General features: G+C 39.2%; 1 protein-coding gene across 14 annotated transcripts in view; it reads right to left on the bottom strand.

Moving 5' to 3' along the window:
* Positions 1 to 24,862, bottom strand: part of mipol1 (mirror-image polydactyly 1) — a 363,283-nt gene that overhangs the window by 178,642 nt on the left and 159,779 nt on the right. For 13 of the 14 annotated variants that reach the window (XM_041214747.1, XM_041214748.1, XM_041214750.1 and 10 more), the window contains 4 exons: positions 23,653 to 23,782; positions 20,265 to 20,298; positions 19,842 to 20,012; positions 5,345 to 5,452 (listed from right to left, as the gene is read on the bottom strand). In XM_041214747.1, coding sequence (XP_041070681.1) covers positions 5,345 to 5,452; positions 19,842 to 20,012; positions 20,265 to 20,298; positions 23,653 to 23,782 — 443 coding nt within the window. The remainder of the gene's footprint in view (positions 1 to 5,344; positions 5,453 to 19,841; positions 20,013 to 20,264; positions 20,299 to 23,652; positions 23,783 to 24,862) is intronic. The other variant, XM_041214749.1, reaches the window with a different exon arrangement.

Below are 24,862 nucleotides of genomic sequence, written 5' to 3' on the forward strand. Positions count from 1 at the left end.
GATTATCAGTCAGGCTCTCAGTGTGGCTCACTTACCTGTGTTGGAGGCTACATATATTCACACACAGGACCCTGTCCTTTGCAAACAGAAAGAACATGTCCAGACATTGTGCCTTTGGAGGTTGGTATGGAAGTATACATTCAGAAAATGCCAAGAAGCAAGGCATAATTTTTATATAATGTAAGATTTTGATGTATGGAGGATGGTGGAAAGAAATGTCAAGCTGTTACAAAAGCTTAGGTCAGGAAGTATTCTGACCTTTAGATGCTTGGAAGCTTGGATAAGCATTTTCGTCTGCCGAACTCTATAATAAGACAATAGCAGTATGTTATGTTAACTACGTTAGCTGAAGGGTCTCCTGTTTAATAAACAAAAACGTCATACATGAGGGACATTAAGTTTACAATAGAGTAGTGGACCATAATGAAATAATAGTAAACTAATCAGGTCAATAATAGTAAACTAATCGGGTTGTTTAAGATAAGCTTTCACCTTACTCAAGGGTAAACTAATTAGTCACCTAATATGGCACAAGGCTGGACTCAAAAAGGGTATAAGAAGAGTCATGTGATCCTTAACACACGACCAAGAGAAGAAATAGAGACTCTGGTCAACAAGAATATAGCAGCAACAAAGATAGAGCAGGAGACAGTACCACGATCAACCGGAGAGTCTGGATCTGGTGCTCCTAAGAACAGAGTGTGACTACTGCTTTGCTAAGTACCATTTTGTTATACTATTTGTGCTTCTACTTAATAAACTTGCTATTGCTTATACTAAGTGACTCGTACCCAGAGTGATCAGTGAAAAGTTGGAACTAAAGATCCCGAAAGTTGACTCGAACTTACACCTTTTTCAACTAAGCCAAAGCTTGGGGTACAGCCATTCCCTAGTTTATTCCCCATGCCTTGAACAATCAGGGTTGACTTTCCTGGTTTGAATTTAAACAACAGTTTGGTAGTTAAATGTTCTCTGGTGCATTTTCCATGTTAATGCCTCTACCAATCAGAATCCACGTGCCAACTAATCAACACTCTCTTCTCATGTAGTATAAATAATGTTCCCTTTACAATTGGTATTCTTGCGAATCTGTCCTGATGAGTGCATGACAGCATGTCTTTTTTTTCCCAGCAATGTTCAAGTTCTGTACTACCAAATCACCATTATGTTTCTTTGTTACCTTTCTTGCCTGATTACCATTCTCTTTGGTCCGGAAGACAAACCTTTCTGTCATTCAATCTCTCCTAACTTTTACCCTACTTATAGACCTTCCTTTTTCTCTGTCCCATCCACCCTTGCTCGAAACCTATTACATCTCTGACTTTTCTCAGTTTTGATGAAAGATCACAGACATGAAACAAGGCCGGGGGGGGGGGGGGGGGGGGGGGGGGGGGGGGGTGGGGGGGCACTGCTCACCATCACCGGCCACTGGAAGGAAAGTCGGCTGGCAGCTAACACGCCCAAAAGAAGCCCACCACACAACCGTAATATGTTGTGAGTGGGCTAAACTAGGTGATAGTGGGACTTCAGTTCCCCAGTAGGAGGAAGTCTCGCCCTAGAAATCTGCTGCCCAATCAGATTGGTTGGCAGCTCCAGAACTCAGCAGTGGGTGCTGCCGGGACTGCATGCAGGCCAGGAAAAAGAGAACATGGACACCAGAGCCAGGTAAGTCAGGTCCTTTTTGGTGGGGATGGATTGGGCAGCCTAGAAAGTGAGGGGGCAAGGTGGTGGGGGGCTGGTTTTGAGGCCAGGCAAGAGGAAAAGAATGGGGTAAAATTTTGGGGGGGTTCCCCCATGCTCACAGGTCACACCAACCAACCCCCACCCCCCCCCACCAAAAGGATGCAACCCCATCCCCCTTCCTTCTCACATTTTAAATGCTTCTGTTTTAGAAATGGCCTACCCACACCAACCGTATTATGGCGTGGGCACCATATTATCCAAGTCAATTGGTTTCTTAACAAACTCAATTGACTCTTAATTATTTATTTTAAAATGGTGGGCTGCCGATTTCATTGCCCACCCACCTGGCTTGTTATGGGGAACTTGGGGTTGGATGGGGAGGTGGTGGGCTTGCCACCTGTTGTATTTTATGTGCCCCACCCCACCGAAATATCTGTCATTGGGAAATTGCTGGAATCCATTAAGGCGGTTATAGAAAGATACTTAGAAAATCATAATGGATCAGGCAGAGTCAACTTGGCTTTGCGAAAGAGAAATGTGTTTAACTCATTTATTAGAGTTCTTTGAGGAAATAACAAGAAAGGAGAATCTGTAGATGTTGGATTTCCAAAAAACGTTTGGTAAGGAGCCACTTCAAAAATTACTACAAGATAAGAGAGCACGGTGTAGGGGATAATATATTAACATGGATAAAAGATTAATTGGCTAACAAGTAGCAGAGAGTAGGGATATATGGTCTTTTTCAGGTTGGCATGTTGTAACTATTGGAGTGCCACAGGGATTAGTGCAATGGCCTCAACTTTACAATCTACATCAATGTCTTGAATGAAGGAACCAAATGAATGGTAGCCAAATTTGCTTCTGGCACCAAGATAGGTAGGAAAGTAAGCTGTCAGGAGGAGATAGAGAGTAAGTTAATGGGAAAAAAATTGGCAGATGGAGTATAATGTGGGCAAATATGAACTTGTCCACTTTAGCAGTGTACTATTTAAAAGGAGAGAAAGTGCAGAACTCGGCCTTAGAGGGATCTGGGTGTCCTGGTACATGAATCACGAAAAGTTAGTATGACGGTACAGAAAGTGATTAGAAATGCAAATGGAACGCTGGCATTTATTGCAAAGAATATAAAAGTAAGGAAGTTTTACTGCTGCCTTACAGGGCATTGGTGAGGCCCACATCTGGAATACTGTGTACAGTTTTGGTCTCCTTATTCGAAAAAATATATAATTGCATTAGGCGCAGTTCAGAGAAGGTTAACTCGACTCATTCTTGCGATGAAGGGCTTATTTTAAGATTAAGAGGTCTCCCTTTTAAGACAGGGATAGGGATAATTTTTTTTCCTCTTAGAGGGTCATTAGTATTGGAATTCTCTTCCCCAGAAAGCAGTGGAAGCGCTGGGTCATTGACTTTATTCCAGGCAGGGTTAGACAGATTTTTGATAGACAAGAGAGTCAAGGGTTATGGGGGGCAGACAGAAAAATGGAATTGAGACCACAACTAGATCAGTCATGATCTTGATGAACGGTGGAGCAGGTTATGACAGTTGAATGGCCTACTTCCGCTCGTAAGTCCTGTGTTCCTATGAAAACACGTTCAGCAGGGGACAGTAAAATCCAGCCCGTCAACTCTGTTTCTCTCCACAGATGCTGCCATAGATACTGAGTATTTAGAGCACCTTCTGTTTTTATTGCTGTGGACAATCTCTGGCTCATCACATTGAAGTCAGTTTTACCTAAATGTAGAATCTTGGGAGCGGTTTCACCTTTCTTCCTTTCAAACACCAGGCTTAACTCAGTCATATCATGATTGCTATCAAATAAATGTTCTTGCCCTATTACAGTGTTAAGGAAATCTGATTAAAGTATAAGATGACATTTGTAAAAACAAGTAGTAAATAGCAAATGAATCTTAATATAGCTAAGTGTGAAGTGATACATTTTGGCAGGAGGAATAAGGAGGCCACATACTCCTTAGAAAATGAGTCTAAATTGGGTAATGGTCAAGGGATTTGAGTACATATTCACAAATCGTTAAAAGTAACAAGTTAACAAAACCATGGGCAATGCAAACAAAGGACTGGGGTGAATTTCTGGAAGAATTGAATTGAAAAGCAGGGAAGTTACAGTAAACTTGTATAGAGCTAGGTTAAACCACACTTGGAGTGCTGTGCACAGTTTTGATCACCATATTACAAAAATGATATAGGAAGGCTGTGAAAAGGATTTACAATGATGGGACCATAAGATAAGAGGTGATGGTGACAACAGGCAAGTGTGAAATAATTCAACTTTTATTCATTGAAGGATCTGGACTCTCATTTGTGCTCATCTTGCTCTGGCAGCTAGCTCTCCCATTTAACTTCCTCTTCTTGACCCATTTAAGTGTGGCAGGGCAATATTCATTGACCATAAAGTGATCTGACATCTTTAAAGAGGGAGGAATGCAGGTAGAATTTTCAATGTGGCAAGTTTGATGCAGTAATCTTTAAGAATTTATATTTCTCCATTTATCTGCCCAAATTCACACCCAAGTTTATAGTGATTCAGAGAAGAAACTAGATAAATGTGTTTAGAATGGAGACTTTATGCAGCGGCAAAAATCAGACATAAAACTGAAAGCTACAAGCCTAAAAGGTTTAATGATATGACAATCCCCAATGTTTTATTTTACATTAAGTCCTAGAATAACTCCTTAACATCTCTGCAGATTTCCTTTGAAGGCAGACTTCTGTGACTGCCCACAATAGGTTATATGATACTTAATGAGCTGTTGTTCAACTTGTGCCCAGGCTCACATTAGTGGCTTTCATACTGATGTGCATTTAATTGGAATTCTGGACGCTGCTGAATATAAAGCAGCTTCCTGTGTTAACATGACCAAATCTGTGCTTTTGGCCCATGCTAGAACTGTAGACCCAGTTTGTAGTGGTGTTAACACAGACAGCTGGCTCACTGATGCCAGTTTCAGGAATCTGAACTGGATGAGTGCCCGTGTGAAGGTGTCTATTCCGTCCAGCAAATGAGTACACCAGGGTAACTTCAGGAATCTGTTTACTCTTGTGAAAGCTTTGGATTCAAACCTGGATAGAATCTGCCACGAGAGGAGCAAGTTCCACAGTCTGTAATTTTGATGTTTACTTTATAAACTCACACACATTGATGTATCAGTAAGTATCACTGTGTAAAAGGCTTTAGTTTTATGAATTGGATATATTCTACAAAAATGTCAACTGTTAAATTCTACCAAATGTCCCAATGGCCATTGCTGCTGTGGATTTAACTAAAAAGAAGCAAAAAGTAAGTTCAGACATAATGATCCTGAAAAAATATATCCTTTGAAACAAAGATGTATTGTTCAATTCCAAATAACTACAAATCATCTAAATAATAAATGTAAATAGAAAAGACAACAGAAAGTTGATCAGATATAAACACTGAAATGGTAATTTCAATCTCCTTATCTTTCAATTTGATGTTCTACATAAATAAATACATATGAAATATAAAGGCATAAATATATAAAACTCCATTGAAGGACCGTATCTATGTTTGCAAACACCATAACATACTAGTGCTGAAATGTACACAATAGATATCAATACGACAGAAATGGCATCCATCGGCTTACAACCCTAATTTGACACAGAGTGAGAGAGATTTACCTTCAAGGCACGTTCTACATTGTTTTCAGTAGTCAGTTGTTTCATGTTGTTTGCCATTGTCTGGTTCTGCTCTTTCAAAAGATGAAGTTCCTGCTCCAACCTTTTACACTGGAGACAAATAAAGCAGCATATTACCTAGGGCCTCAGCTCTGGCATTATTTCCCTAAACCACTCTGCCTCATTACCCTCACTTCCCTTCTCAAAGCCTACCTCTTTGATCTGGCTTTTGGTCACCTGCCAAATGTGACTCCGCATCTAATTTTCTTGATAACACTCTAGTGAAACATCTTGGAATATTTTATCACATTAGAGGTGCTACATAAATATAAATTGCTGTTAAAAAGGATTCTCTGTCTATTATCCAGGCACACTGCAAATTTTACCTGATATCAGGGAAGTGAACAGGGAAGTGTTGGAAGGATCTGACGGGGAGGGCCTTTCTTACCACCAGCCAAGCTACATCTTGGTGCTTGTTGGAAAGTTCTGGCGATGAGGCATTCTGCCAAATGACTTTGACAGTCTGCTCGGGGAACCATCCCACAAGATCCACCATCTCCTTTTTCCACAGGGCCTCTAAGACATTACGTGCTGACCACTGCCTGATGGACTTGTGGTCAAAGGTGTATCTCTGCATAAATTTTTCCACGAAGGACAGGTGGTACGGCACGCAAAATGATGTGGGATGACGTTGGGCGGAACCCCTGTCATCCCATCCCATTTAAATTTTCAGGAAGGCGGGGGCACAGCCAAATCAGCTGTGCACCCGCCGACCTGTCAATGGCCAATTGAGGCCATCAACAGGATAATTAAAACAATTAAAGGACCTGCCGTCCAACCTTAAGGTTGGCGGGTAGGGCCAGGAGCCCCGGCAGGCTTCTGAAAAAATATGAAACCTCATCCACTGGCGGCATGAGGTTTCATGTGGGTTTAAAAAATTTTAATAAAGTTTTCGTGAAATTTATTAACATGTCCCATCTCGTGTGACATTGTCACATGAGGGGGACGTGTTAAGGATTTTAAATTTTTTCTATTTTTAATGTTTGAACAACTTTCAGCGATCTCCCTGAGGCAACACAGCCACAGGGAGATGTGCACTCTTTCGTGTGCATGTGTGAAAGAGCGCACACTCGCATTTGGAGAATCTCCCCCCCACCCCCAACCTGCACAGGAAACGCACAGCTGGGCGGGCCTTAATTGGCCATCCACTTAAAACGGCAGCGGGGCCCGCTTCTCCGGTGGGGATCGGCTCTCTGCCCTCCGGAGATTGGGTTGGTACTGCCTGGCTGGTAGGCAGAAAATTCTGCCCCTTGTCTCCACTTCAATGATGGCAGAGTCGTTACTACTATACCCGTACATTTTGGAATTGCTTTTCTCGAGTCTACCTTGTCACTAGTCTCTCCTAACCTAGAAAAATCTCTTCAAAACCTATTTGTTTAGCTATGCCTTTAGTCACCTGGCTAATTTTTCTGCATTTGCTTTTCAGAGTGTTCCAATCTGCTGCACAGCACTTTAAAATATCTATATAAAAAAAAACTGCGGATGCTGGAAATCCAAAACAAAAACAGAATTACCTGGAAAAACTCAGCAGGTCTGGCAGCATCGGCGGAGAAGAAAAGAGTTGACGTTTCGAGTCCTCATGACCCTTCGACAGAACTTGAGTTCGAGTCCAAGAAAGAGTTGAAATATAAGCTGGTTTAAGGTGTGTGTGTGGGGGGGGCGGAGAGATAGAGAGAGAGAGAGGTTTTGGGGGGGGGTGTGGTTGTAGGGACAAACAAGCAGTGATAGAAGCAGATCATCAAAAGATGTCAACGACAATAGTACAATAGAACACATAGGTGTTAAAGTTAAAGTTGGTGATATTATCTAAAGGAATGTGCTAATTAAGAATGGATGGTAGGGTATATAAAAAAAACCCCCACTAGAGCTATACCTTGAGTGCCCTACCATCCATTCTTAATTAGCACATTCCTTTAGATAATATCACCAACTTTAACTTTAACACCTATGTGTTCTATTGTACTATTGTCGTTGACATCTTTTGATGATCTGCTTCTATCACTGCTTGTTTGTCCCTACAACCACCCCCCCCACCTCTCTCTCTCTATCTCTCCGCCCCCCACACACACACCTTAAACCAGCTTATATTTCAACTCTTTCTTGGACTCGAACTCAAGTTCTGTCGAAGGGTCATAAGGACTCGAAACGTCAACTCTTTTCTTCTCCGCCGATGCTGCCAGACCTGCTGAGTTTTTCCAGGTAATTCTGTTTTTGTTCCAGGTTTTGCATCTGTTCTTTACTTATACAACAGCTGCAGAGATTCTTTGATTATAACTTCTCTTTTAGTAGAGATATAGCCATTTAATAGTCTTCTTTATGTCAGCTAATTTAATCATATTTGAGAAGTCTTCAAATAAATTTGTCTTTCCATGTCACCATTTTACTGGCAGCATCCTGAAAATTTTCTGATTGATTACTAAATTGCAGTGAATACCAGTATGGTCACTTTACTAAAAAAGTATTAATTTGCTGTGGACTGCTTTATGGAAATGAACCTATCCTTTTCACCTTGCGTTTTCTACTATAAATTTCAAGTACTAATGGTGCAAAACACTTTCATGTAACATTACAAAACAGTATTGAGACAATCAGTAAGTTAGTCACAGTGCTTAACACAACAATTCCAAATTATTCTGCAGCATTGGATAAAAATGTCAAAAGGTTGGTTTATCAATTTTGTAAATATAAATAGATACATAATACCACAAAACAATCCTTCAATGACATCTGGTAAAAAAGATCCTTCAGATAATTTAGAATCATAGAATCTTACAGGAGGCGGCAATTTGGCTCATTCTCCTGTGGCAATTCTTTGAAAGGGCTGTCTAATTTAGTTTCACAAGCAGCTTTCCCCCACTCTTCAAGTAAACGTCTAATTGCTTTTTAAAATTTCCTATGGAACCTGCTTCCATCATTCTTTCAGGTAATGTGTTAACAACCCTCTATATGAAAAAAACTGCATCTTCATTTCTCCTCTAGCTCTTTGCCAATTATTTTAAAACTACAGCCTCTGGTTACCAGGCGAATTGCTGGAGGAAACCGTTTTTTCCTTACTTGCTCTCTCAAAGTCTCACTTTATCAAATGCCTTTTAAAAGTTCATACATTCGACATTTACTGCACTACCTTCATCACCCCTCTCAGTCTTTCATCAAATAACTCAAATAGGTTGGTCAGACACTAATCTATGTTTATCCAAGTGAGAAATTACTTTTCTTTTAACTAAATTTATAATTTACTTTTTGCTTACAAATAAAAGCTAACAGAATCTGTATTTTAATACATATGGATGTATTCAAAAAATTTTAGATTATTAACAAAAGAAAAGTTTTGAAGCAAAGTACTTTTGTTTAACAGAGGCAAATTTATAATTCTGTTGCCGCCTCCAATTTTGTTGTTCCAGTTGCTACAGTAACTACTTAGGCTGTTTCACTTTGTTCTTATTATTATCCTGCTTTTTGATTATTTGGATAAACACACAACAGTTGCATTAGTATTCCAAATGAGCATATTGAAATGGCTGAAGTCATTTCACATAGTTAATTACGCTGGGGGTACAGTAACTGCTGCTATGTGAGAAAACCCTCTTCAGACAAATCATGATAGTAAGCAATAAACTTAAGAATTTTCCCTGAATTGGTTTAGCACTTGTATATAGATTCATACCTATCATAACTCGGGTTAGTGAAGCAGCTTACCAAATAATAACTGATTTCTTAAGTGTGTCAGAAAGGAATACTTCAACTATTATCCTCATTCTCTGTAGTTGGCTGGGACTGTAAAAATACTGTTCAATAAATGGCTCGGTAGCACCACTACAGGCCAGGCTGGCTGAATCCTGAAGGACATTCTGTCAGACTGGACCTGCGCCAAGTGGGGAGGAAATTAAAAAAAGGGAAAAACTTGCTTGACCTCATTCTCATCAAACTACCTGTTGCAGATGTTTCTGCCCATGACAGTATTGATAGGAGTGACCATTGCACAGCTGCTGTGGATACTGCCCCATTGTGTTGTGTGGCACTATCACTGTGCTAAAGAGGATAGATTCACAAGAGCTCGAGCAGCTCAAAACTGGGACTGATGTGGGCTATTAGCAGCAGCAGAATTGTATTTAACCACAATGTGTAACCCTTTGACATTCAATTGCATTACCATCGTGAATCCTCCACTATCAACATACATTGATTGATTTAAAGTTTGTAAGTTTCCTTTAAACTTTGTTCTTGGTTTTACAGCTGACCTGAATTAGGGGCTGTGCCTGATTTATCCCAATTTTGTTGATTTGGTTTTCATTTAAAAGATTATCAACATACATTGACCAGAAACTGAACTAGACCAGTGATATCAATACTTTGGCTACAAGAGTAAGTCAGAGGCTGGGAATTCCTACACATGTAACGCACCTCTTATGAGCCCAAAGACGTCGCTGCAGGAGTTCCTCAGAGCAGTGTCATAGGCCCAACCATCACCAGGGGATAAATGACCTGAATTTATTATGGAGAAATGAAGTGAAGATGTTCACTGATGATTGGACAGTGTTCAGTATTATTCTTGAATCCTCAGATAATGAAGCAGTCCTGTGTCCATATGTAGCATGAATGGGCTGCGTTCAGGCTTGAGATGATAAGGGGCAAGTAACATTTGCACCACACATACCAGGCAACGATCATCTACAACAAGAGAGAGTATCTAACACTCTCCCCTTGGCATTCAATGGCATTACCATTGCTGAATCCCCAACATCAACATCCTGGGGCCACCAGTGACCAGAAACTGAACTGGACCAGCCATTTAAATATTGTGGCTACAAAAGCAAGACTGAGGCTGGGAATTCAGCTGCAAGTAACTTGCCTCCTGGCTCCCCAAAGGCTGTCCACCACGTGCAAGTCAGGATACTCACCACTTGCCTGGATGAGTGCAGCTCCAACAGCACTCAAGAGGCTCGACACCATTCAAGACAAAACAGCCTACTTAATCAGCATCCCGTCCATCAGCTTAAACATTCACTCCTTCCACCACTGATGCACAGTGGCAGCAATGTGTGCAATATATATGATGCATTGCCATAACTCATCAAGCCTCTTGCAACAGCACCTTTTAAACATGTGACCTCTACCACCCAGAAAGACAAGAGCAGCAAACAAATGGCACCACAACCATTAACATTGGGGAAGTGCAACTCAGATTTAATAGAACATTACTAAAATCCAAGAGTTAAATGGGAGGATAACTTATACAAACTAGGGTTGTATTCCCATGAATTTAGCGGTTAAGGGGTGATTTAATCGAAGTTTTCAAGATAATAAGGGGAATAGAGTAGACACAATTAAACTACTCCCACTGGCTGGGGATCTAGGATTGAGGACATAGTCTAAAAACTAGGGTCAGATCTTTTTGGAGCGAAAACACTTCCACACAATAAGGGTGGCAGAAATTTGGAACTCTCTTCTGCAAACAGTATCAGGTCAATTGTTTTATTCTAAATCCAAGATTGATAGATTTTTTCACAAAGGATATGGGGCAAAGGCAGATATGTGGAATTAAATCGTCCATCAGCCATGAACAGTATTCTTAGAGTCCCAGCCAACTGCAGAGAATGAGGATAATAGTTGAAGTATTCCTTTCTGACACACTTAAGGAATCAGATTTTAGTTGGTAAACTGCTCCACTAACCTGAGTTATGATAAGTATGAATCTATATACAAGTGCTAAACCAATTCAGGGAAAATTCTTAAGTTTATTGATTACTATCATGATTTGTTTGAAGAGAATTTTCCCACATAGCAGCAATTACTGCACCCACAATGTAATTAACTATGTGAAATTCTTTCAGCCATTTCAACATGCTAATTTGGAATACTAATGCAACTGTTGTGTGTTTATCCAAATAATCAAAAAGCAGGATAATAATAAGAACAACGTGAATCAGCCTAATTAGTTACTGTAGCAACTGGGACAACAAAATTGGATCTCACTGAATGGCCTATTCCTGTTCCTATGTTCCCAATAGCTTTTTATTCACATTTGTTTAATTAATTGAGTCTAAATTCCCCAGCAGCCATGATGGATTTGAACTCATGGCTCCAGATCATCAGTCTAGGCCTCTGGATTACTAGTGTAGTAGCATAACCACCAAGCTACAATACCCTCAATTACATGGAACTATATGCTACACTGCCACGGTCAACAACCACTTCAGTAATTAGAGAAGATTAACCATGAACCATAGGTTCTTCCCCCCCATAGTAGAGACACCAAAATAGTTATTTAAAAAATTAAATGAAACTCTGAAGCATAATTGGATTTAAGAAATAATCAATAGAATATAATACGGAAATATAAATAGCAAGGCCTATAATTAATTAATTATCCTTCTGAATAACACAATTTTTCTTCAAGCTTTTTCCAGAAACATTTTTTGAAGCCTTTTCAGTTTTAGAGCAAATAATATACCGCACTAACAGTTCTTCTTCTTTCACATTTGTTTTCTACTGTTGAGAACATCCAAAATTGATCACCTACTTTCAGAAGTGCTCCACTATTAATCCAAGCTCTTGTTTGTAATGAATTAATGACTGGAAGTCCAATAATGAAATGAAATTCAACAAGATTATATCTATAAAACAATTAACAATTCACATAAAACAGTAGTAATTCACATAAAATCTCAATGAGATTTACATGATCTAATCAGTATATTATACAATCTAGTCTATGGAGGTGCCAAACAATTTTAACAGTATTCCATCAATCACTCCACCATGAAAAGAACCTCTTTGATCTTTGAAACTCAACACTCCTTCGATCTCACAAGTGGTAGCTACTCTCTTAACTTTTACTTGAGAGTGACAAGAACATTCACACATTTGTATAAAGAGACAGAGATCCTCAATATTACATCCATTTTTAGCAAACAACTGAATTTGGAATTGTAGTAAATGCTTCCATCTTAAGCTCAACAAACATTGAAACAATGCTACTATTTTTTCTCACTGCGCCTTCCCACTGTTAGAAATGCAAGGATGCTAATGGGATGAAGCAAATCATGTACCAACAGTAATTCCCGCTTGGTATGTTACCAATCTTAATTTTCCCTTTACAAAGTTGCAATTTAGAACACTGGACCTTTAAGGATTCACATCACCAACACAAGGCTATTCTGCAACAATGCTGTTCAGACTGAAAGCAATCGTTTTGGACCAAATACACGGAAAGGCATTGCCACACAGGCGCAAGGTTTTGAAATAGTACCTGACCACCCCAGGGATTTAATAACCCCCTAAAGCTAATACAAAATGTTTTTGTACATTTAAAAACAAAGCCTCTATAGAATATTGAAATGTATTATACCCTCAAGCTAGAATCTCAGATTGTATTGGTTGGCTAAACACCAATCACACAGTTAGAAATATGCTTCACTTCTTGGAGTTGACTCATTGGCAAGGGGTAGGGTCCAATAAGATTACAATTATGCCTCACAATTTTGTAATGCAGCCTTGTACATTTTGAGAACTGGAACTAAGTGACTCAAATATAAAGGCTATACTGTAAAACAGCACAAAAATACAAAACTCATTTAATACACCAAATTTTAAAGAACTAAATTGACTTCCATCATGGGTGATTATGAAACAAATTGTTTTGTAAGCACTACTGAGTTCAAAAAGTAGGGTTAAGCAACTTTAAGGAATTACGCAGAAAGTTAACATTTACAGTTGCAGTGGCAGAACCTGAACCTTCTAAACATTGACTTCCAGTGACACAGTGGTTAAAGAGGAATATTCCGTATAACATTAAATTATAATCATTACATGAAAAGGAGGAAATGGATCTAACGAAGGGAAGATTTCAAGGGAAAAAAAGCAAGAGTAAGGAAGAGAATGTCAATGTGCATGGCTTGAAAATTGAAGCAAGTTATTGGAAAATGAAAAGACAGGCACAGGACAGAGACATAGGGGAGAATTTTCACGTCGGCAAGCGGGGGCGGGCCCCGCATGCCAACATGTAAAGTGACGCGCATCCCAACGTCACTGCGTGTCATTCGATCTTTCGTTCGGCAGGCACGCACTGGCCGAACTGGCAAAGGCCTGTTAAGGTCATTAATAGACCAATTTAGGTAATTGACAGGGCTGCCTGTCCAACCTTAAGGTTGGCGGGCAGGAGAAGAGCCCAAGCGGCCTTCACATTTTTCAGGAAACCTCATCCACGGGCGGAATGAGGTTTCCTGAAGGCTTTTCTAAATAAATAAATAAAAATTCACAATTCATTAACATGTCACATGAGGGGACATATCTGAATAATCTTAATCTTGCTTTTTTCAAACTTAACAATCTAAACTTAGTCTCCGTGCCTCAGGGAGGTCTCCCCCTCTTTCATCCGCATGCATGAAATAGCGCAGGCCCCAACTCTCCCTCCTCTCCCGTCCTGCAATGGTAGCGTTGAGCACTGCCAGGCGCACATAAAATGGCAGCGCACAACCGATTGCGGGCGGTGATTGGCTCCACGCCTGCTTCCGACCGGCCCAACCGACAGACAGAAGATTCTGCCCATGGAGAAGACTATGAGCCAAAGACCTAACTTTGGGCAGAGCAATCATGACGAAGACATGAAGATAAGACTACATGTTAAACAATATTTTTGAATGTTTAAATTGGGTGAAATTTATTTCTTCAATCCAGGTTCACTTTACTATAGTCTAATTATTGACATGTCAGCTGACATTAATTAAAACATTTTCAAGTGTTGAATGGAGTTTTTTTAAATCAGTTGCATTGACAAAAATAGATAAATATTTCAAAATTCATCTCTGCATGTTAAATTAAATTCATAGACTCAAATAGGGAATCTAAAATATCTTGCACAACTATTCTTCTGATCTATTCCAAATCACATAAATGTCAACAAAAGGTGAAATTCTACAGGCTGCTCCTAGCAGGAGTCCCAAAGCACAAGATGCCTACTTTATTTGCATTTTAATTGAAGAAATGCTTTGACCAGATGCCAACTTTTCTTTATAATCGTAAGCATTTTTCTGCACAAAGGTTCAAGCTTATGTATTCCATGGAATTACCTTAACTGTTGTCCTTTTACATATCATGTCAAATTTATTCAGGAAGAAAAAAGATGATGTAGCATTGAGCACTACCACTGGATATGTTTTTAACATATTCAGTAAATATATGGTGCACCAACAAAATAGAACAAGCATTTAAAACATGAAAATTAAACTCTGAAGTAAAAACTTCTGAGAATGCATTTACTTCATTTTGAAACTTGAAAAAAGTTGATGAGATATTGCTTTTTATTTTTTTGTATTCTCTGCCCTTTCCAAGTTTTGAAAAAAAATTCCAAATTATGTCAATCTGCAAAGCATGCATGCCAAAAGGAACATTCTCCTGCCAGGAGGCCAGGTAGTTGACCTACAGTTAAATCACTTTCCTAAATTTCCTCTTGAGCTAGAGATGCATTTCATCTGATCTTTCATCTTCATATCCATAAGCAAAAGCTTAGTTATGCCTTTAAAATAAAGCACATTTTGAGCCAGGTAGATTTAACTTGATTCGAGGTATGATCCACAGCCATCTTCACCATATTCTTCACCGTTATACAACAACGCACACTCCAAGTTGCCTATACTGTCAACTGATTTAGAGTGCACCAGAAATAGGAAAAGCACATATTTGCAAATTAAAAGTAAAATTGCCATACAAAACTAGTTCACAAGATCAAGACATTTAACGTAAGAACATAAAATACGGAACAAGAAAATGCCATTTGGTCCATTGGGCACAATGCTTCCAACAGATGATGTACAATTTTCACTGTCATGAACACTTTTCTCATCTTACTTTATCTCCTGGGAACTCAAAAGCACAAGATAAATTTCCAAGAAGAGAACTCTTAATTTTTTTCAGACTCCCAGAAGTAATCAAGCAAACTCCAGTGAATTGATAAGAACAGGATTATAACTCAACCAATGAATCAGCAATCAAATGTCAGCACATGCTCACTTTACTGTGCTTCCAGGAACTGCAAGGTTCCTGCGCCAGCATTTCACAAATTACCTCCAACAGGAGCTTTATTTGTACAAGGTACAATAAGTACATTTTTACATAATTATTTTGGCAAACAAGTGAGCCACTGATCTTTATTAGGTACTGGTGCTGTTGCTAGGTGGTTCTGCATATTTAATTTTCATCCCTGCTGTATTAACAGCTCATTATATGGCAAACAAAATAAACAGGGTGGCTGTTGCACCAAAGAATTCCATCACCTTCCTGAGCAACATAGGCCTAACATTTCCCTCCTTGTATCTCAAACAAAACATTCCTACAACTCTGAGAGGCTGTTGATTTTACCAAATTATTGACAGCTTTGTGTTGGGGACATGTACCCAGCATAATCAGATTTGAGCTGCCAAATCAATTTCAATTAAGGTCCTCACAGTCATCAGAGGACATTTTTCACTCCTGCCATCTGAATATTTTTGAACCCTAATTATAAAAGTAAAAGGGCAACATGTTAACTTACTGTACCACTGAATCTTAAATAAAAATTAAGTTATGGGAGTTGAGCTAATAGAAGATTTAAATCAGGGAGATATCTGCCTGCCAGCAATGTGTAACTCAATGCAATGGTACTGGCAGTCAGTACTCAGATAATTCAGGAAAACTCCTGTGTTAAGTTTCTGTGTGTAGGGATTTCTATGCACTCATCTCTAGTGGCAGGAATGTCAAGCTGAGCCATCTGATGTGCATGCATCATATGCTTCACAGAATGCAGGCACCAGCTTGACACATCAATCTCACAGGAATCAAATAGGAAAAATGACAAAAAAGCACCCAGGGAAGAGAGGAAGGGCAAATGGATGTCACCATAGAACAGCAGGAACAATGGATCAGGTCTAAACATTACCTTCCTGAAGAGCCCGTGGAATCTTCATTTATGGAGAGGATGCTTCATGCAGTACTTTGAGAATGTTCAGAGGTAGTTTGGGAGCCATTGAGTGAACCCAGATAACATTAAGGCTGTTTCCAAGTATAGAGGTCGAATTTTTCTCACAAACACTGTGGTATTATTCCAATTCAGACCCGGGGCTCCAATTTCCAAAAGGATCTCATTTTTGGCTTGGAAGGTAGATAATTGGATTGAAAGAACATTAATACAGGCATCCGTGCTTAAATGGTGTCCAAGCTTGCATTGTCAAATGATCTCTAGTCATCCACAAGTTATGCTAGCAACCAAGACATGAAAATAGGAGGCAAGGATAAGGATGATACCTCTAAGGGCGATGTAATACACTGAAGACGTGCTCTAGAAACAGCTGTGCCCCTAGGTAAACTGTTCCAGCATAGTTATAATACTGGCATCTACCCAACAATGTGAAAAGTTGTCCAGGTATGTCCTGACCACATAAAGCAGAACAAATCCAGACTGGTCAGTTATTCAGCAATAATCTGTTCACCAATGCTCAGTTTGGTTTGCGCAGGCTCACTCAACTCCACACTTCATTACAGCCATGGTCCAAACATGGAGCTGAATTCCAGAGTTGAGGTAAGAGTGACTGTCCTTGACATCAAGGCAGCATTGCCTTGTATGGCATCAAGGAGCCCTAGCAAAATTGAAGTCACTGGGAATCAAAGGGAAACTCTCCATTGGTTGGAGTCATACCTAGCACAAAGGAAGACAATTGTGGTTGTCAGCCCCAGGACATCGCTGCAGGAGTTCTTCAAGGTAATAACTTAGGTCCAACCATCTTCACCTGCTTCATCAATCAATGATTGTCCTATGATCCTAAGGTCAGAAGTGATGTGATGATTGCATGCTGTTCAGAACCATTTACAACTCATTAGTTTCCTTTGAGCACAACCCCTTACCTGTGTTATTTGGAGCAGGAACATCCTGGGAAGCCAGGCAGATCAGGAATCACTAGAGGTATTTAGAAATGAGTCAGAGATATTTTCTCTTCACCAAGAAATACTGACCATGATATACCTTCCCCAATCTATCTCAAAAACGGTGTCTCCAGAGACTATGCTACACTAGAGAAGCCATATGGAAGTTATGTGACAATTTAAACCTGATGAAAGATTATTTCATCCACAGGTACTGCACTGTCAAGAGTCTGTGAAAGTCTTAACAGTTTTCAATCATTATGACTCAGGCTGCATCAGATGAGAGCTATATCATAAACTAATTAGTGGTGCATAAATTCATTAAACAAGTGAAGAACGTCCTGCTTGCCAGAGGTAGCTTCTTCATTAGCATCTCCAAAGACTCGCAGCACCTGTGTTACAGAATGGCAGAATTCCCACAAAATTATAGTTTACACACACAGGAAATGAGAGATTTCACATACATGGAAACATGTGCTGCCTTGGGCAATCCTATCATTTCCATGAAGAGAAAACCTTTTTGCTGTTTCATTGTTTAATTGGTATTGGATCAGCACCACCAAAACATTTCAGGTCTACACATGGTTTCCTGGGAGTTACCACAATGTATTTATTCTGGTGTTTGGCTAAATATAGGGAAACAGAAGGCATGAAGAATCTACAGTGGGCTGCTGAGGAGCACAGGTCACAGTTGACTTTTACTGGAAGGAGATACTTGATTGTTTCATTATGCAATTGTTTTGTTTTATCCATTGGCATTAAAGGGGAAGAAGCAGATTGTGATAACAAACATAAAGCTGGCTCATGCCCTCCATCCTCACTCATTCTCATTTCCTCCATTTCTGCCTTTTGACCAATCCAGGGCTTGCTTTTGATATCCTATGAAAGGACAAATGATTGGGGATTCCATTTGTGTCAATTCCCTGTCAATCATTGTGCATTGCTTTATTTTTGCTAGAGAAAACAATTGCTGTGATCACTTAAGAGTGGTCATTATATATAATCCGAGAGAAGTATCGGTAGGGAAGCTATTTTGTTGGTGAAACTGAGTGGTTTATCAGGGTGGCTACAATCATGTAATTTGAACAGCCTCATTCATGTGGCAAACAACCTGCACTAAGCCTCTTATAGGCAAGTTGATTCTGGCATTATTAAATCTGTGCCAGCAATTCCTCAAGAACCTTTTTCTGACATTTCAACAACAGGTTAACAGAAAAATACTCAAAAGACACTATTGCCATGGGAGGCCAACTATTCTATAACAGCATGTTGTGCATTTCATGGTATAACATCTTTGTCTTCATATCATTCAATTTACAATGAAAAGGAGAAGAAATGTAATTGTATGGATATTTTTATGAATTTGACAATAACAATTACTTTATCACTCACTGCATCAGGAATAAGAATACAAACATTAAAAGATTGAGTCTTGCTCTGTCCTGCTGCTGGGTTTGACATTTACTTCACCCACAAGTGAACACAAGTAAAGTGTCATGTGGTGATACATCTGTTAACTGTTATAAATAAATACAGTTCAAGATTTAGCTGTATAATGTTCGAGCAGCTAGGTGTCAATATTTAGCTATGTGTGTGTGTTTTGATAGAAAGAAATATGAATGCACTATGAATTTTCAAATATTTGAGGTTAGATTTAAATATTTGTTTTCACGCAGATTCCAACTAGTTTGTCTGTTTACTGAGCAATCTAATAAATGACTTTGGAATTTACAGAGGCAAATTCACTATGATAGGTGAAGTAAAAATGACCTAAATATCAATATATTATGGCCCCGAAAATCCTTGGAATGCAATCCTGACAGTGACGTCAAGATTACAGCTGTTTGTGCCTCTAGTTTTGACTCTGTTAGCAGGAAGACACAAAACCTACATGGAGGTGATCCATACACCATGTGGGCACACCTCTACTGCAAAGTTCCTACCCAACACCGTGGGTATTAATCCTCAGGTCACCTCAGACTTCAGTTAACTCCCCTTGGTCCTCTGTATTAGCTGGCAAAGATTTTTTAAAATAAAAAACTCTTTTATCCCCTTGTTATCTAGGCTGCGTTTCATCAGTAGACCAGTGCGCCTCATCTCATTTTAGTTTACTGGCCTCCAGGATCTCATCAGGTCATAAATGAGCTGGAAAATGAAGTCCAGCATCTGAATAGTATAGGGTGATTACAGGTTGATTGCCTTACTAGGCATGTTGGAAAATGCTGAGAAATGGTAGACACCCAGCACAACCAAATTTAAAAACACTGCACAATGTTTCATAGCAATACTGAAGAATGTGCTCTTCAACCAAAGAATCTTCTTTCATGATCATTTTAAAGTCACTGAAAGTATGGCTGCTGTATAATTGACACACATTATTCTGAAAATTAATTTCAAACCTTAGATTAAAATTTAAATCACACATATTTTGATATTATTCTTCAATATGTGCTTATTGCTATTAAATTAATATTTACTAAATGATAACATTGTTAGGGAGAAGGTAGTTGGTTAAAGGTATAAATCTTAGTTGAGTAAACATACTTACTCTTCCTAAGGCAGCGTCCCTTTCCTCAATAACCGCATTAATTTCTTCAGCAGTTATTTTCTTCTTTCGCTCCATGGTTTTGTGTATTCGATCCACAATTAAATCTCCATTCTTGTCAATTCCTCTTCTTGTATCTGCATTGTTGATTCGGTTCAGTAACTCCTGCAATGTCTATCAATAACATTTATGACAGTTATACATGAATTTTGAATCAGATTTTATTTGGCTTAGATCTTAATTGATGGTCACACACAAAAAGTACACTGAATAAAATGTGAATTTTTATAGAACATCTGAAATGTACATTTTTAGTGTGTCAAATTCATATTTTCCCAATTCTTAGCTCAGAGAAACCACTCAATTGTGCTTAAGCCTCTAAGATATAAGACTGACATTAAAAAATCTCCTTAGAGAAGGGCTTACCATGTCATTTTCTTCAGGGTTAATATTTTCCAACCTAGAAAAGGGACACAGAGAGCCTGATCAGTAGCATTTCCTTAGCACAGCAAAATGAGTTCACTTCCTAAATCTTTCCAACCTCAAGTAATTTCATTCTACTAGTCTTTAGAGTCAACCATGACACTAAACATATTAAAGTGCCACCTGCTCTATTCCATCCTTCAATAATGCTCCATATCTTCAGCTCTGTCTGCAGACTGTTAAGTTATTAATGCTTACTGCTATATATGACTACAGGGATCAACTGTTCATATGTGCAGAGATGAAGACAGAGCTGCTATGGCGGCAATGCTAGCACTCACACGGCATTAGCCTATTCTGCCCTTCATAAATCTATTTCAATGCCTAACTTCACATTTCTAAAAATAGTCTGTCGTTTACAAAAAAGACTTTGCACAAGTGTTTCTGTAGTGGATTCTCAACCAAAAATGTACTAGATACCTTCCAACTTCAACAAAGTGTGTCTGAATTGTAGGGTTATAGGATTCCATGATAAAATAAATACAGTTTAATCTGTTTCAAGAATGCATGTGGTTCCCCTCTTAAATAGTGAATAATAAACAGTGAGCAATTTTTCTTTATTTCTTACTTCTTATAATAATGGTTTTATAAATGCAACATATTGCTTTCATACCGATGTAAGACAGAGTTGTACCTGGCAGAAACACAAAAATTGGGATTGTACCAGTACTGCATTTTGTTTTATTTGCTTCCTCCCAACAGGAGAAGCTTAGAAATTGGTTGCTGAAGTTTATGAAGGGAAAGCATTAAACAATACATCTATGACAGAAATGGTTGGTGTTTCAAAAAAAATGTTGTTAAAAGTCATATGCTTGTAGACAAAATGGCAAGTAAAGTACACCTTTTTAGTTGTCATTGATCAGCAAGAAAACATTAAGAATCTGATGGTTTTGTGAGCTTGAAAGGAGGTACAGAATAGGGGTCAGATACTTCTCAAAATAGATGAAGGGAAAACGCAAGGGCTCTTTAGCAGGTGCTTGCAGTTATCTGAAAGAGACTGACCAATTAGCTGACCAATCTCTCTGCAAAGATATTTGGAACAAAGAGACAAACATATAAAGGGATGGAAGCAAAGAAACATTCATGTGGGTCAAAATCAAATAGAAGTAACTTTTATATCTATTTTTAAGATACAAATATAGAATTTAATTTTTTTAAAGGAGAACACCATGGAATTCAAACAACTCGAGGGCTAATACTCATATGAAGATCAACAATACTGAAGTGCTATTAATATCTCTATCATAACCTATATAATGGCAATAAATATGTACATAATCTTTCATTTCATTAAGATTATGCTTTTTATCTATTAGCTTCCTAGGTACCTTTGCACAGGTTTCAAAACTAGTTTTATATATTTTGCGTTTTAAATATTTCCAATATATCTTTATACCATGACTGTCCCTTTATGTGATATTGAAGTTAATGGCATCAATTTTCCAGAACTCTCCCAACTATCTTTCAGACAGAAGTAGGCAAAAAACGGCACTCCCATCTTTGTGCATCTCCTGGAAACATGCCCACTTAAAAGTTAACAAGCATATGTTAAAGAAATCCGAATAAGGAAAATATATCCTGCAACATATCCCTGTAATTTGAATTTTTGGGATGGATACAAGGGTCATGTATTAGGCCCCGGCAACCAGCACTCAGATCACTGACAGAGCTGAAGAAATCTTTTGGGGAGCAAAGGAGTGTGGAATTGTTCGTGCAGCTTTGCCTTACATAGGCAGAGGAGGTGCCACCATTTACTAGTAGGGTGGGATTCCCCTATCCAGAAATGCACCCTAATCAAAGGGAAAAGGAAAATTATTTTCCATTTAAGGTAGACATAGAAGATAGATTAATTGTTTAATTAGTTCAAATATTGAGTTGATTTTCTATAGAACGGGATTTGTGATCAACAACCTTACAAAGGAAACATCATACTCCTGATTTATTTTGTAGAAGTCAATATTGGATTTTCTTCCTTCCTTTTTTACACCCATATACCCATTCACCTTGCTCAACACCTGCTTAGTAATGCTGTTTCAAAAATATTCCAAATACACACTGTTAAGTAAACAATTTAGCCAATTTTCTATCTATCCTGAAGAAACCTTTAGAGATTTGGCACAGATTATTTCATAAAAAGAAAAACAACTTAAAGCCCAGTGGATTTATTTTTGGTTTCTATGGAGCACCTAAAATAAGCACATTTTTACTTAAAGTCTGTACCTGTACCATTACCTTCCTTGTCATTTATTAAATTCACCAGCACCTCTAATACTTATACTCTGCTTTATCCCTGTATTGACTGTAAACAAAGATATTGGGCAGAATCTTCTGCTCAGCATGTGAGGGTGGGCCGTGCACGCCGACACGTAAAATAATGCACGGTGACGTCCGGCGTGCTTCCAATGTCACCACGCGTCATTCAGATCTTCAGTTTGGTGGGCACGCAGCAGAGTCGGCTGCACGCCCGCCAAACTGTCAAAGGCCTGTTAAGGCCATTAATGAACTAAAGTACTTGTCAGGGCTGCCTGTCCAACCTTAAGCAGCCTTTGCATTTTTCATGGAACCACATCTGTGGGCGGGATGAGGTTTCATGAAGGGTTTATTAATTCAATAAAATGTTTTATGAAAATTCATAAACATGCCCCAGCTCATGTGACAATGTCACATGAGGGGACATGTCTGAATAATTTTTATTTTTCACATCTTTATGACAACTTAATTTTCCTGAGGCAGCTCTGTGCCTCAGGAGATTTTTGCCCTCTTTCGTGTGGAAGGACACAGGCCCTGACTCCCCCCACCTGCACAGGTAGCGCTGAGCGCTTCCGAGTACACGTCACGCCAATTAAGGCATGCAGCCAATCATGGGTTGTGATTGGCTCCGCACCTGCCCGCACTTCTCCTGACCGGCCCGCCCAACCGAAAGAAAATTCTCCCCATTAAATTAATAGCAATTGAATCTTGCATTTAAAACAAATTTATCTAAACCTGTTTGAATAGTGCAATGATATGGCCAACCATATCATTAAGCAGTCAGCAGCACTGTGCAAAAAAACACAAATTGCAAATCACCATAATGGAATGATGCAAATAAGGTCAGATCAAAGGAGTGCAAAAAGTCCAAAACATGTCAAGTATCAGATTGGAACTATATAGTTGATTATCTTTTGCACTGAATTTAAAATATTTGTATAGATTTACGATGTCATTAAAGCTAAAGGTGATAATTAATTGGGAAGCACAGTATGGGGTACATTTAAATTTTTCTACTTTCATTCAGAATATTATTTTTTTTTTGAAGAATAAAAGCTGTCTTTAAATGTAGCATACATACCCCTCAATGGCGTGTTCTAGCCGTTTAGCTCGCACAAGAGCTTCATCTCTCTCCTCATTGGCAAGTCTAAGTCTAGCCATAACAGCTGCATCCCGTTCCTTTTGCGCACGATAGACTTCTTCAACTAGAACTGTGAAAAGCAAAAAGGCAATCAATAAGAAAGTACAGGCTTGGTTTTATGGAAATGGCAGGTAGTGGGGGCAAAAACAAGGATGCAAACATGCTTCGGTGGTCAGTGGGCCGCATCTTACCAATTAAGTGGCTGTTGTCTCTATTAAGGGCACTCTCGAGGGGCCGCTGGCCAGAGGACCTCCAGGGTGAAGGTACATTGAAGACCATGTGTCCCCAAAGTCCAATGTAGGATTTGGGTCAGCTGGGCCAGTCAGGCAAGCCTGGGGAGGGGCGTGATTTGCTAAGGGCATGTGTCGCTATTGCCACAGGGGTGGCCATTTCCACCGGGGTGCGCCTCAATGGGCCAAAGTGTGCCTGAAAAGGAGGCACTCCCCCCCTCCCAGAGCCTGCCAGGATTTATCTTCCAATACAGCAAAGGATCCCCTGCCATTGACAAAGTACCAGTGGAGGCAGAAGAGACACTTTCAGGCGAGCAGCCTGTCTGTGCCTTTCCTGCCATTGGCAAGATGTCATGGTGGCGGGAAGATGACAGGCACGCCACCTTCCCATGCTTTCTTACCTGTATTTCCGCCTCCCAGCCTGTCCTGAAAGGGCTGGTTAAATCCCACCTCATATCAGCACCATTTTACTAATGCCTTGAGATATGAATCTTGGAATAGCTAGCACTAGCATCACCAGTATCAGCTATAGCAAGCTTTTTGTGGGGAAAAAAAATTAGATTCAAGGTCTTCAGGTGCAAACGACAAGAGGTCTATTGGTGCAAACTTCAGAGGAATCAGATGTGATTGTTGGTAGACACATCCTGTTATTTGTGCAGCCAAACAATCTCCACAATTTTAGAGAGATTTAAACCTTTAAGGACTACCGTATTTATAGTAAAATAATTAGCTTTAACAACTTAATTCAAAAATATTGTGAACCAAGAAATCTACTTAGGCTTTGTACAAAAATGATACTAAAATGGGTTAATTGGTTGATTATCTTACTATATTTATGGGAGTTGCAGTGAACAAATTGGCTGCAATGTCTGCTCACATAATTACTTTTGAATTGGAATCATGGTTGTTAAGTCACTGTG

Source organism: Carcharodon carcharias, chromosome 20 (genome assembly GCF_017639515.1).
Source record: "Carcharodon carcharias isolate sCarCar2 chromosome 20, sCarCar2.pri, whole genome shotgun sequence".
In the NCBI taxonomy this organism is placed as follows: Eukaryota; Metazoa; Chordata; class Chondrichthyes; order Lamniformes; family Lamnidae; genus Carcharodon; species Carcharodon carcharias.